Source organism: Pistacia vera, unplaced genomic scaffold (genome assembly GCF_008641045.1).
Source record: "Pistacia vera cultivar Batoury unplaced genomic scaffold, PisVer_v2 Contig190, whole genome shotgun sequence".
NCBI lineage: Eukaryota > Viridiplantae > Streptophyta > Magnoliopsida > Sapindales > Anacardiaceae > Pistacia > Pistacia vera.
In genome coordinates this window covers 2,488,023-2,503,707 of record NW_022195991.1, presented here as the reverse complement: position 1 = coordinate 2,503,707, position 15,685 = coordinate 2,488,023, and the positions used below count along the sequence as shown (strand labels likewise).

At 34.8% G+C, this 15,685-nt stretch overlaps 1 protein-coding gene across 1 annotated transcript; it reads left to right on the top strand.

Annotated features, from left to right (window-relative positions):
• Positions 1 to 251: 251 nt before the first annotated feature.
• On the top strand, positions 252 to 4,522 carry LOC116127362 (putative disease resistance RPP13-like protein 1). Its single transcript, XM_031413006.1, has 2 exons — positions 252 to 3,005; positions 3,174 to 4,522. Exons 1-2 carry the CDS (start codon positions 287 to 289, stop codon positions 4,520 to 4,522), a joined length of 4,068 nt encoding a protein of 1,355 aa, XP_031268866.1. The 5' UTR covers positions 252 to 286.
• The last annotated feature ends 11,163 nt before the right edge of the window (positions 4,523 to 15,685 follow it).

The window sequence follows — 15,685 nt, the reverse complement described above, 5'->3', positions numbered from 1 at the left end:
TTCAACATTGCAAAACTAAAACACTAAACAAAGGCGCCACCTAGCCTCAACAGATCACCGTTACTCACATTTTCATATTAACAAGTTAATTGTAAGATAACTTTGCATATCTCATTAATTTTTTGTCTAATTTATCTTAAATTTAGATTATCCAATAATATTGTTACACGTGGACCGAACAAACACAGTACCACTTTTGTTATCTGCCAATGAGCAATGACCATCCAGTGTTACTTTGTCCCTTACAAAAGAGTCATATTCCTCCAAATTCCTCCGATAATTGATAATGGAAAACCTGGCTTGCACTGTCGGTCAAAGTCTTATTTCTTATACTATGGATCTTCTCTTTGACAAATTAATCTCCTGTGAGGTGATCAGTTTTGCTCGCAGAGGAAAACTCTACTCTGAAATCAACAACCTCCGGAACATTCTGCTCAAGATCCAAGCCGTTCTGGATGATGCTGAGGAGAAGCAAATTTCTGATCGGTCGGTCAGGATCTGGCTGGACGATATCAGGGATTTGGCCTACGATTTGGAAGACTTGTTAGATGAGTTTGCTACTGAAAGTTTGCGGCAAAACTTGATGAGAGATTCTCAGCTCATGAAAACCAAGGTACCGCACATAATTTTTTCGTTCATTTTGAATATGAAAATGGGTCTCAAGATTAAGAAAATAGCTGAAAGATTTCAAGTTATGGTGAATGAAAAAGATAACCTCAGGTTGAAAGAAATTGGGGTTTTTAATCCAGGGAGGGTTAGTTTAATCAAAGAAATTTTGCCATCTACTTCTTTAGTTATTGAATCTCGTGTTTACGGTAGAGAAAAAGATAAAGAGAAGATTGTTGGGATGCTGATGAAGAATGAAAATGGAGGTGGTAGTGGTGGTGATGATGTTTGTTTGATCTGTATTATTGGTATGGGTGGGGTTGGCAAAACAACTCTCGCCCAGCTTGTTTATAATGATTGTAGAATTAATGAGTATTTTGATTTGAAAGCTTGGGTTTGTGTGTCTTATGAATTTGATGTTGTAAGGATAACAAGGACAATTTTAGAAGCAATCACTAATGAGATTTTCAATTCAAGTGATTTAAACTCACTTCAAGTAAAGTTGAAAGCGAGTTTATCTGGGAAAAAATATCTGATCGTGTTGGATGACGTTTGGAATGAGAATTACCTACTCTGGGATGCTCTAAGAAGTCCCTTTTTACCAGGGGATGTTGGAAGCAAAATAATTGTTACAACTCGTAATGATGGTGTTGCACAAGTTATGGGAGCTGTTGAGATTTACCGCGTAAATTTGTTGTGTGATGGTGATTGTTTTTCTTTATTTACACAACTAGCATTGGGACGTAGAAATCTTGATGAGCAGCGAGAACTTAAAGAGATTGGTGAGGAGATAGTGAGAAAATTTCAGGGGTTGCCATTGGCAGCAAAAGTCATGGGAGGCCTATTGCAGAACAAATTTGATCGTGGTGAATGGGAAGCTGTTTTGAATAGCAGGATGTGGGATTTTCCAGAACAGAAAATTGGCATTCTTCCAGCTTTGAGAGTAAGCTACCATCATCTTCCTTCCTATTTGAAGCAATTGTTTGTTTACTGTTCAATTTTTCCAAAAGGTTACAAATTTCATAAGGATGAGTTGGTTTTGTTATGGATGGCAGAGGCTTTTCTCCTACACCAAAGGGGAAAGAAACTAGTGGAAGATGTGGGAGGCCATTATTTTAATGAATTATTGGCAAGGTCATTTTTTGAACGATCTAAGAGCAAGGAATCGCTGTTTGTTATGCATGACCTTATAAATGATTTGGCAAAATCTGTTGCGAAAGACATATGTTTTTGTTTAGAAGATAAAGTTGACAGCAATGAGCCAGTTAGAATTCTTCAAAAGACTCGTCATATGGCGTTCACTCGTCACAATTATGAAGTCTTACAAAGATTCAAAGATTGCTACGAAATGAAGTCTTTACGAACACTTTTAGCACTACCGATTCATACTTCAACTTGGACTGCAGGTTGCTACTTAAGTAAATCTTTCCATCATGAAATGCTGCCAAGGTTAAAATGCTTAAGATCTTTATCTTTGAGTGGTTATGGCATTAGAGAGCTGCCAAAATCAATTGGTGATTTGAAACATTTACGGTATCTTAATTTGTCTTGCACTGAAATTAGTTTGTTGCCTGAATCAGTCAGTAAACTTGTCAACTTACTGATATTGAATTTGCGTGGTTGCTCAAAACTAACAAAGTTACCTTCAGGTATCATCAACCTAATCAATTTGCATTATCTTGATATTAAAGATACAACTTGTTTGCTAGAGATGCCTTCTGGGATATGTAAGTTGACCAATCTACGAAAATTGACCAAATTTGTTGTGGGTAGAAGCAATCACCTCAAGCTCAGAGAGTTGAAAGAGCTATCACATCTTCGAGGTGAGCTTTCCATTTATGGATTGCATAATGTGGTGAAAGTTAAAGATGCAGAGATTGCCAATTTAACGGAGAAGCATGGTCTTGTTGAATTAACTTTGGAATGGATTAACATCTTCAATGATTCAAGGAATTTAAATGCTGAGTTACGTGTCCTCAATTATCTAAAACCTGATAGAAGCCTTAAAAAGCTTACAGTTTCATGTTATGGTGGTACAGAGTTTGCATCTTGGATAGGGGATCCCACATTCACTAACGTAGTCTACATATACCTACTTAATTGTAGAAAAAGCTCATCGCTTCCATCACTGTGGAGACTACCTTCACTTAAAGAGTTGTGCATCGAAGGCATGGATGCTATAGAAAAAGTATATCAAGAAAAGCCTTTTCCATCTTTGGAAACTCTCCGGTTTAAGAGTATGTTGAAGTGGGAATCGTGGTACTTTCCTTCTGCAAGTAATGAAGCAATTGAAGAAATTTTTCCTTGTCTCAAACACCTTACCCTACAAAATTGCCCAAAGTTGATTGAGAAATTACCCACCCAAATTCCTTCCCTTAAGAAGCTTACCATTAGTGAATGTCTGATAGGAACCCAATCCAATAACTCAACAATTTGGGCTGGGCCATGGGTCTTTCATGGGCTTGGGTAGAACTCTTCTTGGAAAACCGGCTTGCCAAGGGAGGGTGCCCAAGCCTTTATAACCCACATGCCCACCCTTTTCCCTTTCAATGTGGGATCCCAACAATGTCCAAGGTTGAAATGTTCACTCAAAGGCCTCTCATCACTTGTTGAATTAGATATTGAAGAATGCAATGAGGATCCATTGAGATATGTAGCTCACCTCCCCTCGCTAACCAGTCTAAAATCCAAGAGTATCTCAGAACTTACATCTCTGCCAGCATCCAAGTTCATGTCTCTCAAAGTGTTGCAAATTGAATCATGTCCAAAGCTTAAGTCATTCCCACAGATACATTTGGCATATTCTCTCAAACGTCTTCTGATAAAAGATTGTCCAGTTCTGAAGGCCTTGCCTGATGAGATGATGATTCTTAGTGGTGAAAACAGCAGGTGTCTTCTTGAAGAATTGGATATTGAAGATTGCCCTTCTTTTGAATCCTGGAACTTTCCAAATGGCAAGTTACCTACCATGCTTAAAAGTTTGAAAATCCATTGCTGTCAAAGTCTACAGTATCTACCTGAGGTAGCTTTTGAAAATGATGCCAGCAGCAACATGTCGCAGCTTGAGAAATTGGAGATTGTTGATTGCCCATCTCTTACATACCTTGGCACTGAAAAACTACTCTATTGCCTTAAAAGACTGAGGATTTCTTATTGCTTGAAGTTTGAAAAATCTTTGGAGAAAATGCTTCGCAATAATGCATCACTTGAATGCATTGACTTCTCAAAGTATGTCAATTTGTCAAGCTTCCCTGAGTGCCTTCAAGGCCTCTCAAATCTCACTGAAATAAATATAAATAGTTGTCCTCATCTGGAGTTCTTTCCAGAAACCGGCCTACCTGTCTCCAGCCTGAGAACCTTCTGCATCTCTAATTGTGAGAGTCTCAAGTCTCTTCCAAACCAGATGCACGAGGTCATGGCTCTTCGGAATTTAACAATAACCGATTGTGCCAGTCTTGCATCCTTGCCAATGGGTGGTTTCCCCTGCAATTTATCATCACTGCATATATGGAATTGCGAGAATCTTAAGGTTCCCATAGCTCAGTGGAAATTGCACAGATTGACCTCTCTTAGAGAGCTCAGAATTTCTGGTGAATGTTCTGAAGATATAACTTCCTTTCCGGTTGATGAAGATCTGCTTCCTCCAAGTCTTATTTCACTTTGCATCGGCAGATTCAAGAATCTAGCAAATCTATCCAGGGGACTGAATAGTCTCACCTTGCTTGAAGAGCTGGAGATCATAAATTGCTCTAAGCTTCAGTCCTTGCCTTGGGATTGCCTGCCTGCCTCACTTGGAAGACTCAGTGTCATGGACTGTCCCCTTCTAAGACAACAACTCTTCAAGGCGAAAAGAGCTAGTCGGCATGTGATAGCTCGCATTCCTTGCGTAGAGGTGGATGGTGATTGCATTCAATGAAACCATTTCACTGTGGAGTAGGTTATAAAAAAACAAAACCCATCTTTTTTTCAGTCAGGCAAATCCACTCTTTATGCTCAACTTTTTTCTATTTTACTCTAATGTAGTTTGTTTTTCACTTTTGTAAAGTGTATTTTTGCCATTTATATACACTTAAGAGTAATGCTATGCGTACTCACGGATCTTACTATCCATCTTACTAATCTTTGTTAAAATTACATATAATACCCGTACTATATTTATGATACCCGTACTATGCTTTAAGTTAGTACGCTAGTTAGTAAAATTCGTTAGTACGCATAGTATTATTGTTAGCAAATTCCGTCAAATCTCAGGGGTGTGGAGGGTATTAAGAAATCCACTTTTAGCTCGAAGCTTCAAAGAAAGTTCATAAATCTACATGTTCGTGACGGCAGAAAATTTTGCAGTAAAACAAAATCCATCGCTTTGATTGAAGTAATTACTCCTTTGAAACTTCACTAGTCCGTAAGTTCTCAAACGTTCTTTGATTATAAGTACAATTTTATGTTCTATTTTTGTTTTATTTTAAGATTTCCATGCTTCTGCTTAGGGTTTTGGAGAGTAATTTTGTGAATTATTCGCGTTACTATGCAGAATTCAACACTTTCTTGGAAGCAACTACCCCTTTGAATATAAGTTTAATTTTACAAATTTATTCCAAATTTATGTATGATCTAAGTTTAATTTTACAGATTGAATATAAGATCAGACTTGACCCTGTTTTGACCACATAAATTTACTTCAAGAGGCCTTTATATGTTTCTCGAATGAATCATAAATTATAGATAATTAATTTCTGTTTCTGTCTTAATACTAATTTTTTATTTAAAAAAAATTGTTTAGAGTTAACCATGATCTATTTCTTCCTGGTTTCTTTCCAGATTATTTGAGCATGTCCCTAAACTCTTAAGAGTCTCTCTTCAAGCAAAGTGCAATGGCTACTTCATCTTCTTCCATATGTATTCCTCCAGTAAAGTATGATGTTTTTCTTAGTTTTAGAGGTGAGGACACTCGCAACAATTTTACTAGTCATTTGTATGCAGCTTTGTGCCGGAAAGGTCTTAGTGTTTTCATTGATGAAAAACTCGAAAGAGGAGATGAAATTTTCTCTCTTATGAATGTAATTCAAGGATCGAAGATTTCAGTTATCATTCTTTCAAAAGACTACGCTTCTTCTAGATTCTCGAAGAACTTGCAAAGATCCTTGAATGCAAGAAAAAATGTGGTCAAATTGTAGTACCTATTTTTTATCACGTAGATCCATCAGATGTAAGGTTTCAGACTAGGATTTTTGGGGAAGCTTTTATTAAGCATAAAATACACTTTAGAGATAAGATGCAAAGATGGAGGACTGCTTTGGAGGAAACAGCCGATCTATCTGGTTGGCATTTAGATGAAACTAAGTAAGTTTACTTGCATTGAATAATTATTATCACATAATACTAATTGTGTGGATTAAATTACCATTATTGTTGATCAGTTTTTTAACATAGTATTAATTCCTATTCCTATGTGCTGTTTCTACTGAATTTGAGCATTGAAATTCATTAATTAAGAGATCTAATTGGATGGAACTGCACATTGTGTCCAATCACGATTTCTTCTTCAAACTTTAAGTAGATTTCTTTTCCTTGGCAACTGTATTAAACAAGGGAAATACTTGTATGTCATAGACCCATTATGAATAAGGAATAAGAGTCCAAACAACACCCCCCCACCCACCAAAAAAAAAAAAAAAAAAAAAAGAGAAAAAAACATAAAGAGAGAGAAGTATGACATATTGTATGTTGTTCTAACTCTTAAGTTATAAAGAAGACACAAATTTTGTACATAAATATAATCATTGAAACTTTTGTATCATTTTATCTCTTATCTAGTTTTATTGATACCTCTCTAGACATGATCTTTCTTTTAGCATTTATATTTGTATTACTTTGTTTATTAAGTCTATTCAAACAAGATGCTAAGGGTGCTTTGAAATTTCGTCTACCAATTCTTTAATTAAATTTATAGATCAACAAAAGAGTGTTATTGTTTTAAACGCAATAATAATTTTGTTAATGCTTTCAACATCAAGGTACGAAATAGCTCATACAAATTAACATATTCATATTTATATGCAAATTCAAGGATCTAATGACTAATGAATGCATTTGATTAAGCTAAATGTTGATGTCATTTTTCCGATGAGATCATCAGGTTGCAAGACTTTCTAGGGAATCATATCAATGGGCTATGCTAATTGTGTTTTAACCAATAACATTTTGAAACTTTATTTGGAAAAATTCCCCATGTTAAAGGGATTGAATATAAAAATATTGGAATTAAATTTTAGATTGTCTTTGTCTCTCTTTTTAATTAATTTATACTTACCATTGTTTCTTATGTTTGTTTGTTAGGTCAGAATCAACACTTATAGTGAAAATTATCCAAGATATTTTGAAGAGATTGAAAGATATGTTCTCAAGTGATAACAAGGACTTGGTTGGAGTTGAATCAATTATCCAAAAAATTGAATCTTCATTTTGGATGGGGATCAATGATGTTCGCACAATAGGAATTTGGGGCATTGGTGGCATAAGTAAGACAACTATTGCCAGTGCTATATATAACAAAATCTCAAGTCAATTTGAAAGTTATTACTTTACACAGAATGTTAGGGAAGTTTCAGAAAATCCTAATGGACTAATTCACCTAAAGTGAAAAAATTCTTTCAACTCTTTTAGAGGATATAAATTTATGCATAGGTACTCCTAATATGGGAAATACAGTCATAGAAAATAGGCTTCAGAATAAGAAGGTTTTTATTGTTTTTGATGATGTGACATTTTCAGAACAAATAGAAGAATTAATAGGAGACCTTAAAGACTTGGGTCTCGGTAGCCGAATCATCATAACAACAAGAAATAAACAAGTGCTTAGAAATTGTGGAGTGGATCAAACACATCACATTGTGGGATTATTTGGTAATCATGCTTTTCAACTTTTTAGTCGATTTGCCTTCAAACAAGACAGTCCCTTGGTAGGTTATTCAGAATTGTCTGATAGGCTGTAAGATGCGCAAAAGGTGTTCCATTAGCACTTAAAGTGCTACGCTGATTCTTGCAAAATAGGCAAAAACAAGTTTGGGAAATTGCATTGGATAAATTAGAAGAATCTCCTCATCAGGATATCTAAAAAGTACTAAAGATAAGTTATGATGGATTGGATGATGGAGAGAAGGATTTATTTTTGGACATTGCATGTTTCTTTAATTTATGGGATGAATATTTAGTGAGAGAAATCTTGAATTCTTGTGGCTTACATGTACAAATTGGAATAAGTGTTCTCATTGATAAGGCTCTCCTAACTACATCAAAAAACAAAATAATCATGCATGATTTGCTTCAAGCAATGGGAAGGGAAATTGTCAAGCAAAAATCTATTTAGGATCCTGGCAAACGTAGTCGATTGTGGCATCATAATGATATCTACAATGTATTAACATATAATATGGTGAGACCAATGACAAACAGCCCATTTCTATTTTATATTGGGTGAAATCTATTAAAAGTTTTCTTGGATATTATCATTTTTATTATCCCTTATGCATTAGTTTTGATGTGGTAAAAGGGTTGGAGTTTTGTATATATACACGCTGAGCACTTGATTTAAGCTCTTATGTATATTGTTGTTGCTAACTTATCATTTGATCTTGATTGCTAGGGAACGGAAAAAACACGAGGCATATGCTTTGACATTGTTATGAGAAGAGCGATACACTTAACTCCTCTTGCTTTCTTAAATATGCACAACTTAAGATTCTTGATAATAAACAGGGAGACGAATAATAAGGTGCATGGTTTTCATCGCCTTAAATTTAATTTCAAAGAGTTAAGGTACCTTTGTTGGCATGATTACCCAGAGAGATGGTTGCCCTCAAAATTTCATCCAGAGTGCCTTGTTGTACTCAAAATGTGTCATAGCAGCCTTAAACAACTTTGGACTGTTGTCATGGTACATAATGCTTTTGCATTACTATTCTGTTCTATTGTAAATTCTATACATCACATTTTCTAACTTTTTTTATTTTTTATTTTTTTAACAGAATCTCGCAAATTTAAAGTGTATTGACCTCAGTTATTCCAATCGTCTACTCAAAATCCCAGACCTCTCTTATGCCACAAATCTTGAGAGCTTGATTCTATAAGACTGCACAAGTTTGCTTAAGATCACTCCACTCTCAATTCAAAATGTCAATTCGCTTATTAATCTTAATCTAAGAAACTGCAAAAGTATCACTAGTCTTCCTATTGGCATTCAATCAAAATCTCTTAGATTTGTTATTCTCTCTGGATGTTCAAATCTCAAGATGGCTCCAAAGATCTCATGTAATATGGAACAACTTTGTTTGGATGGATCTGGAATAGAGCAATTTTCCTCCGTGATTGAATACCCTCCCAAACTAGTTGAATTGAATCTTGAAAACTGTTCAAAGCTTAAGTGTCTCCCTAACAATTTTTCTGAGTTAAAATCTCTCCGACATCTTGTTCTTCGGGGTTGTTCAAATCTGAAGACTATTTCTAAGCTTCCATGTGAGGTAGAAGAACTAGATTTAGAGGGAACTGCAGTTAAAGAATTGCCGCCATCAATCATGTATCTAACCAATCTGTTAAGATTGAAGCTTACAAGTTGCTCAAAGCTGGAGAGTCTCCCACAGGGTTTTGGTCATCTGAAATCTCTTAAGTATCTTGATATCTCTAATTGTTCCAAACTTGACAAATTGCCTAAAGACTTTGCAAACTTACAAAGTTTGGAGGTACTGGAAGCTAATGAAATTCCTATAAGAGATATTTCGTCAATTGTATGTTTAAGCAACATTGGTAGATTATCTTTGGAGAGATGTAAGAGTCTAGATCTGGTGAGTTTGCTGTCACCTACATTATCAGGTCTGCATTTTCTAATGCGTTTAAATTTAAGTAACTGCAATATCATAGATTTACCCAACAGACTTGATGGGTTATCATCACTGTATGAATTAAATTTAGTTGGAAACAATTTTGAGAGCATACCGACAAGCATTTTAAACCTTTCAAAGTTGGAGTTGCTTGACTTAAGCTATTGTAAGAGGCTTCAATTCTTACCAAAGCTTCCATGTAAGATCAATTTTCTAGAAGCAGAGAGTTGCACATCGTTGCAAGCATTATCATGTTTTCCAGGAAGTGCAGCCAGTAGACTTAGCTTCATAAATTGTTTCAAGCTGGATTTGAACTCATCCAGCGACTTAGCTAATGGAAAGGTCTTTAACATTCTCTCTTTTGATATGATTTCAATTTCTTTCTATTTTTATTTAATAGAAAAATCTGACGTTGAACTAGCAAATTTAGAACTTACAATTTTCTTGGTGTAGGGGTTTTCTGACTATGGCATTACAATTGGTTTTCCTGGAAGTGAAATCCCAAACTGGTTTAGCTTTCAAAGTGATGGATGTTTTATAGAGCTACCCCGAGGTTCATTGAATCATATTACCGGTTTCGCCTTCTGCACATTATGATCATTATGATGACCGAGCGTTGATTGTTGAGTATCTGATCAGCAAAGATGGTTGGGAAGTTGACTTTGGATTTTTTTATGCCTGGGAATGGGATGAAGGGAGTAGACCCTGCTATATTGAGTCGGATCATATATTCCTAGCATATGAATTTCGGAAATCAGTTACAGTAGCAAGGCCATCATAAGCTTCAAAGTAACCAATCAATTCTTGAAGTGTGCATCGCCAGAGTATTGCAAGATAAAAAAGTCTGGGGTCCATTTTATTCGGAACGAAAGGCAGGGAATGCAGTGGAAGAATTCAGATCCCTAAGATGTTTCATCACGATGATGAGGAGGATCAAGAGGAACCAATCTCCAAGACATTGAAATTCCCAAAATTCATTCATGTAGAGTCAAGCTCAAGGTAATTCTTAATTATTTGTTTGGCTTTGAGAACCTCAATGTGTATTGCTCTCCAATGGTACACTTTTTTTTAAAAATAAAAAAATTCTAAATGATTTTATTTTGGTGTCAAATATCATTCATGTGTTCATATGAATATTTCATTATCTTAAAAAAGGACCATAATCGCGATTACTAGCTAATGAAAGCCTGAGTTAGTTTATAAGTCTTTCATCCTTTTAACCAAGTAAATGTGTTTGGGGTGAAAAATGGTCACTTGAAGCTCAAAAGCAAATATGCGAGCGTGGAAGACACTTGCTTTGAAGTCCAAAAGTTGGGCTGAGCTGTTACAAAATTGATATTGCTCTTGTCATCGGTGAATTTTTAACTATTTTTAGTTTTTTAAATTATTTAATAAGTTTGCTTTTATCGAAAGGTACTCAAATGAAGACTAGATACTTGATTGCAATCCTTTTATTTTTCTAATTTAAGGTTTTGAAATTTTGAATGTAGGAAGATCTTGTAATTTACAATAAATCAATCCTGTAAAACAAAAATATATATTGATTCCAAATAATTTTCTTTTTAATCCTAAATATTATGATCAAATAAACATGTATGACCAATAAGTGTTTGTTAAATTGCTCAATTCGAAATAAGGTTAGCTCTAACATAATCCTATAATTATAAAAACCCAATAGGTTCATTTCATGATACTCATCAATTGCATTGATTATTTATTCTTTAAATTGTTTGATCATGATATTTGATAAGCTTTTCACAACCCTAATGTGACAGCTCGCAGTTGGTCAATTCATAATGGATCCTACTTGGGTTTCACTTGATAAATTGCGGTTGACCAATTGCGAGTTGCCACCTTGGGGTCGTAAGAGAAAGTTTGTAAGAAGAGGTTGTGGGTGTAACATTATTCTATTACTATATATGCAAATTGTTTGCAAGCATTGTCTTAATTCAAACTTTTTAAATTCCTTTTATAATTTAAAAAGAGCACAATTGTTCAAGAAAAAAGTTATCAAAGTTTTATTAATGAAAACAAACATCCAATATAACTTTGATTTTGAATTTTGCTGTTGATTTAAAGGAGAATAATAGAGGCTAGCAAATATATTGTCTAAATAGAAAGAATAAAAATCCATGATTAACCATCACACCATAAAAGAAAAAGATATATATAACTCTGTTGGCAAAGTGTTGTTTGCTAGAGCGTCTAGTAATTGATAAAAATTAAATACTGAATTTTATGTCATGAATGATTATTAAAATAAAACATTTATATTGTGAAAATAGTGACGTTTATGTGGTAGCTCACTTTAGTGCTTTGTTTATTAGGTAACTTTTATCGAGCTGAGGATTTTTCATGTCTTCCATTTTCTTTTTTATGAAGCTAAGTTTCATTTATGTATTATCATGTCTTAATAGATCAATAGCGGCTTCTGTGCATGGTACCAACAACAGCAGCCAATATAGCTAGTTTTGACAATTATCAGTATTTGAATACTGTTTATGGGTCACTCTGTTTTGAATTTTTCCAAATTTTATATACTAATTGCTGAAAAACTCCATTAGTTGCTGATATATATGTTATCATAAGTAAAGCAATAGACGAATTTTGCATCATTGTTTCAGGCTCTTGGTAAATCTAATATTTAAATTGTTGTTATTGTGCTTTGAACCCTATTTATATTATCCTTCCAGTTAGAGTTTAAAATTTCAAGTGAGTAGCCAGTAATTAACTCTGAATAGTGAAGTTTTCCTGACAGAGCAGATAGAAATGATTCCCTTAAACATAATCATATAAAAGATCTTTTGGTGCAGGATCTAATGGCTCAAAGATTTGTTGAAGGAAAGAATAAATGGATGACCCAACAAGCAGGTTGTTAAATTAAATCGCTTTGGAATTGTTTGTCATGTTCAGGGGCAGAGCTATATTCAGGTTTGGTGTGGTCTCTAGGTCCCACAAATTTTTTTAGAATTTATATCTAATGTTTTACAATTTAGTGCTTTAAAGCTCAGTTTTTACAATCTGATTAAGACATGTAGTTAAGACAAGGGCCTATGCAACAGAGTAAAAAAACTCTTTTTAACAATCTTCTTGAGTAAATGAATCAAAGCATAATCTTATTGATTATCAAAACTAATTGAGTTGGCCTTGGATTATCAAAACTAATTGAGTTGGCCTTGGAGGGTAGCAAGAAGTTGCATGGTAGTCAAATTTCTTCTTTGTTTAGTTTACATTTTTTATTAATATATAGACATGGTTCTGACCTGCAAATCAAAAGCATGTGGCTGCAGGTAGTGTTAGTGAGATTGATGCTCTTTTCAAGGATGGGAAAAAGTAGTAAAATGTCATATAATGGGAAACTTTTTATTTTAGTGTAGCAGGCAGAAGCTTTCACCATGGCGTTTTGTACAAAGGATTATAGGAATAGTTGTTTTCCTTCCCAAGTACCTTCTTTCCCTTCATATATACTCCTTTTGCTCTGTTTTCTTCAGCAACAATTGAAATGTTGCATGAAAACAACTGATATAGATACATTAGAATTTTAAAGGGATGTAACTTGGGTGAACTTTGAATTGAAGTTGTATATTCTACATGATTTAAGTTTTGGTCTTAGAAGATTACTTTGAAATTAACGTACCTTTTAGCTTAACTTTATAGCGTCACTTGCTTTTGTTGTTCAATAATTACTCCAGCCATTATGATTTTGTTGGGATGCAAATTACATAAGAGATCTCTATGTTTTAGTATGAGTAAAATTTTCAACATTTTATTAATGCTCTGTAATGATCTTCTGGTTTATTATAAGACTTGAACAAGGAATTGTCACATCTCTATGTGAAGAATGATCTAAAGCTGAAAACATTTTCTCCCCTCACGGTGGTACATGATGGTTGTTGTTCAAACTTGTTACTCACTCTTAAGTCTTAACAATCCTAACGTGAACATGCAGTTTCAAGCTAATAAAATGAAACAAGAGATTTTTGTCGTGCAAGTAGGATACTAATTCACATATTGTGCCACATTTTAAGATGAATGGTTTAAAAATTTACATCCAACTCTTTTGATTGTTGTCTCCACAGCTTGATGAAATTTCCCTTTTATTCAGTTGCTTTGCCTTTGGAGAACTGTGAGCCTCAATAGACATATCATGAACAAGAGAAATGGCTCGGCAGTTATATGTAATTACTTGTATTTCCATGACTATTAACTGTATTGGTTAAAGTGAATTTTGGGTACTACATAAACTGAAATAAATCTTCTAGTCAACTGAGCTGCTTCCTTATTCTTCTTAGGCAAGGACTTTCTAGTTTCCACATGCTTTTTTGCAGTTCTAAAATCACTTGGAAAAAAAAGTGCGTTTGTTGTTACACTTAAATTTTGATTTTGATTTTAATTAATAACAATTTACTGTTAATTCCGTGATTAACAACTCAATACTACTATTGTTTATTCGCGCAGAATTTAAACAAAACAATGTAGGCTTCCCAGTTTGGATTTATTGAGAGAGTACATATTACAAATTTTCCTGAACTCTATGCCAGCGTGCTTCTATATCTGCAATTGGTAAAGGAGATACAAAGCACAATGCCAAAAGATGGATGCAATTCCGTTTGACCAGCCAAGAGGAGAGAAGTAAATAGTTTTGACATCGAGCTGCAGATACGAAGGCAAGATCAACAAACTTAACTGCCAAGCTGACGTAGAAGGACAACTCAGATGCATTTTTGCAAAGGTTCTTCTTCATTAACTTAATTTTATCAGCACTTTGAGCATTATACTGGATGCTATTGAATTCTATGTTTTGATAGTGACAGAGCTAGATTGTGTGGGCAGCAGCCCCTGCTGAACCCTATTGAAGTTAATATACTCGTTATCTTGTTTATTGTTATTTGTTTCTGTTCTAATAAACTGTCCACACTGATAATTTGATGTCTAAAATTTTCTAATTCGCACCTTTCTTCAACTTATACTATAGTAGAAATAGTAAAATTGAAAGTGTGAAAACAAAATTCAAAGTTATAGAATGATAGACATTGGTGTGCGAATTTTTTTTTTGGTGACTAATATCCCAAACGCAGCATGTTCCAAACATTCTAAATTTTGCAAGGTTGTCAATGGGGTTAAGGAAATGGGATTTAATCCCACCCAAACTATGTTTGTTTTGGCAGTTGGAGTAATTAGCCATTTGGTCGTTTCTAGACTTCGATCTGGTCGGAAACGGTCAGATTGACACCATTGTTTTAAAAGCCGGACCGGACCGGTCAGTCCAACCGGTTGGACCGTGAGCCGGTCATGTGTCCGGTTTGAGTCAACATTAAACCCGCTATTATGTAACAAACCGTTTTAACCCGTAATGAACCGTGTGAACAGTGTTGGACCGTCGGTACAACCGGACAGCAAGAAAAACCAGTCCAACTGAAAATGAGAAAAACCCTAATTTCTGCCTTTGCGCTGCGCAGCTTCTTCTTCCTTAGTTCCTCTACGCGTGCAAAAAACTCTGAAAAAATTTATATGAAATCACGAAAATCTGAAAAGATCACAAATCAAAACTCAATCTTGACGACGCGTGCCAATTGCAACCATCCCTTGCTAAAATTGCAACTCCAGTCTCTGAAATCGCGATGATGCGTTCCTCCCTCGCCAGAAATCGACGACGCATTCCCCCCTCGCCGGAAATCGACGAACTTGGCTAGATTTGTTTCCACTAGTTTTGTTTTCAATATTTTCCTGTTATGTAGTTAACGTTCTCAAATACTCCAAAAGGGTCCTCAGAGTTTGCTATTTACTTGTGAATTCACAAATCTAAGCCCTCTTTCTCTCTGTTGGAGCTTGAATGATCTTCAAGGTGACATCTTTTACTTGGTGTTTGTGCGTGCTACCTTTTTCTAGTTGGTTGTTGATGTTGGATTGAATTTGTGTTCATTNCTTTCACCATGGCGTTTTGTACAAAGGATGATAGGAATAGTTGTTTTCCTTCCCAAGTACCTTCTTTCCCTTCATATATACTCCTTTTGCTCTGTTTTCTTCAGCAACAATTGAAATGTTGCATGAAAACAACTGATATAGTTACATTAGAATTTTAAAGGGGTGTAACTTGGGTGAACTTTGAATTGAAGTTGTATATTCTACATGATTTAAGTTTTGGTCTTAGAAGATTACTTTGAAATTAACGTACCTTTAGGCTTAACTTTATAGCGTCACATGCT

Coding starts and splice junctions, on each gene's coding strand:
- LOC116127362 (XM_031413006.1), top strand. CDS start 287: ATGGAAAACCTGGCTTGCACTGTCGGTCAAAGTCTTATTTCTTATACT. Junction 3,006..3,173: donor GAAGCTTACCATTAGTGAAT/GTCTGATAGGAA, acceptor GATCCCAACAAT/GTCCAAGGTTGAAATGTTCA.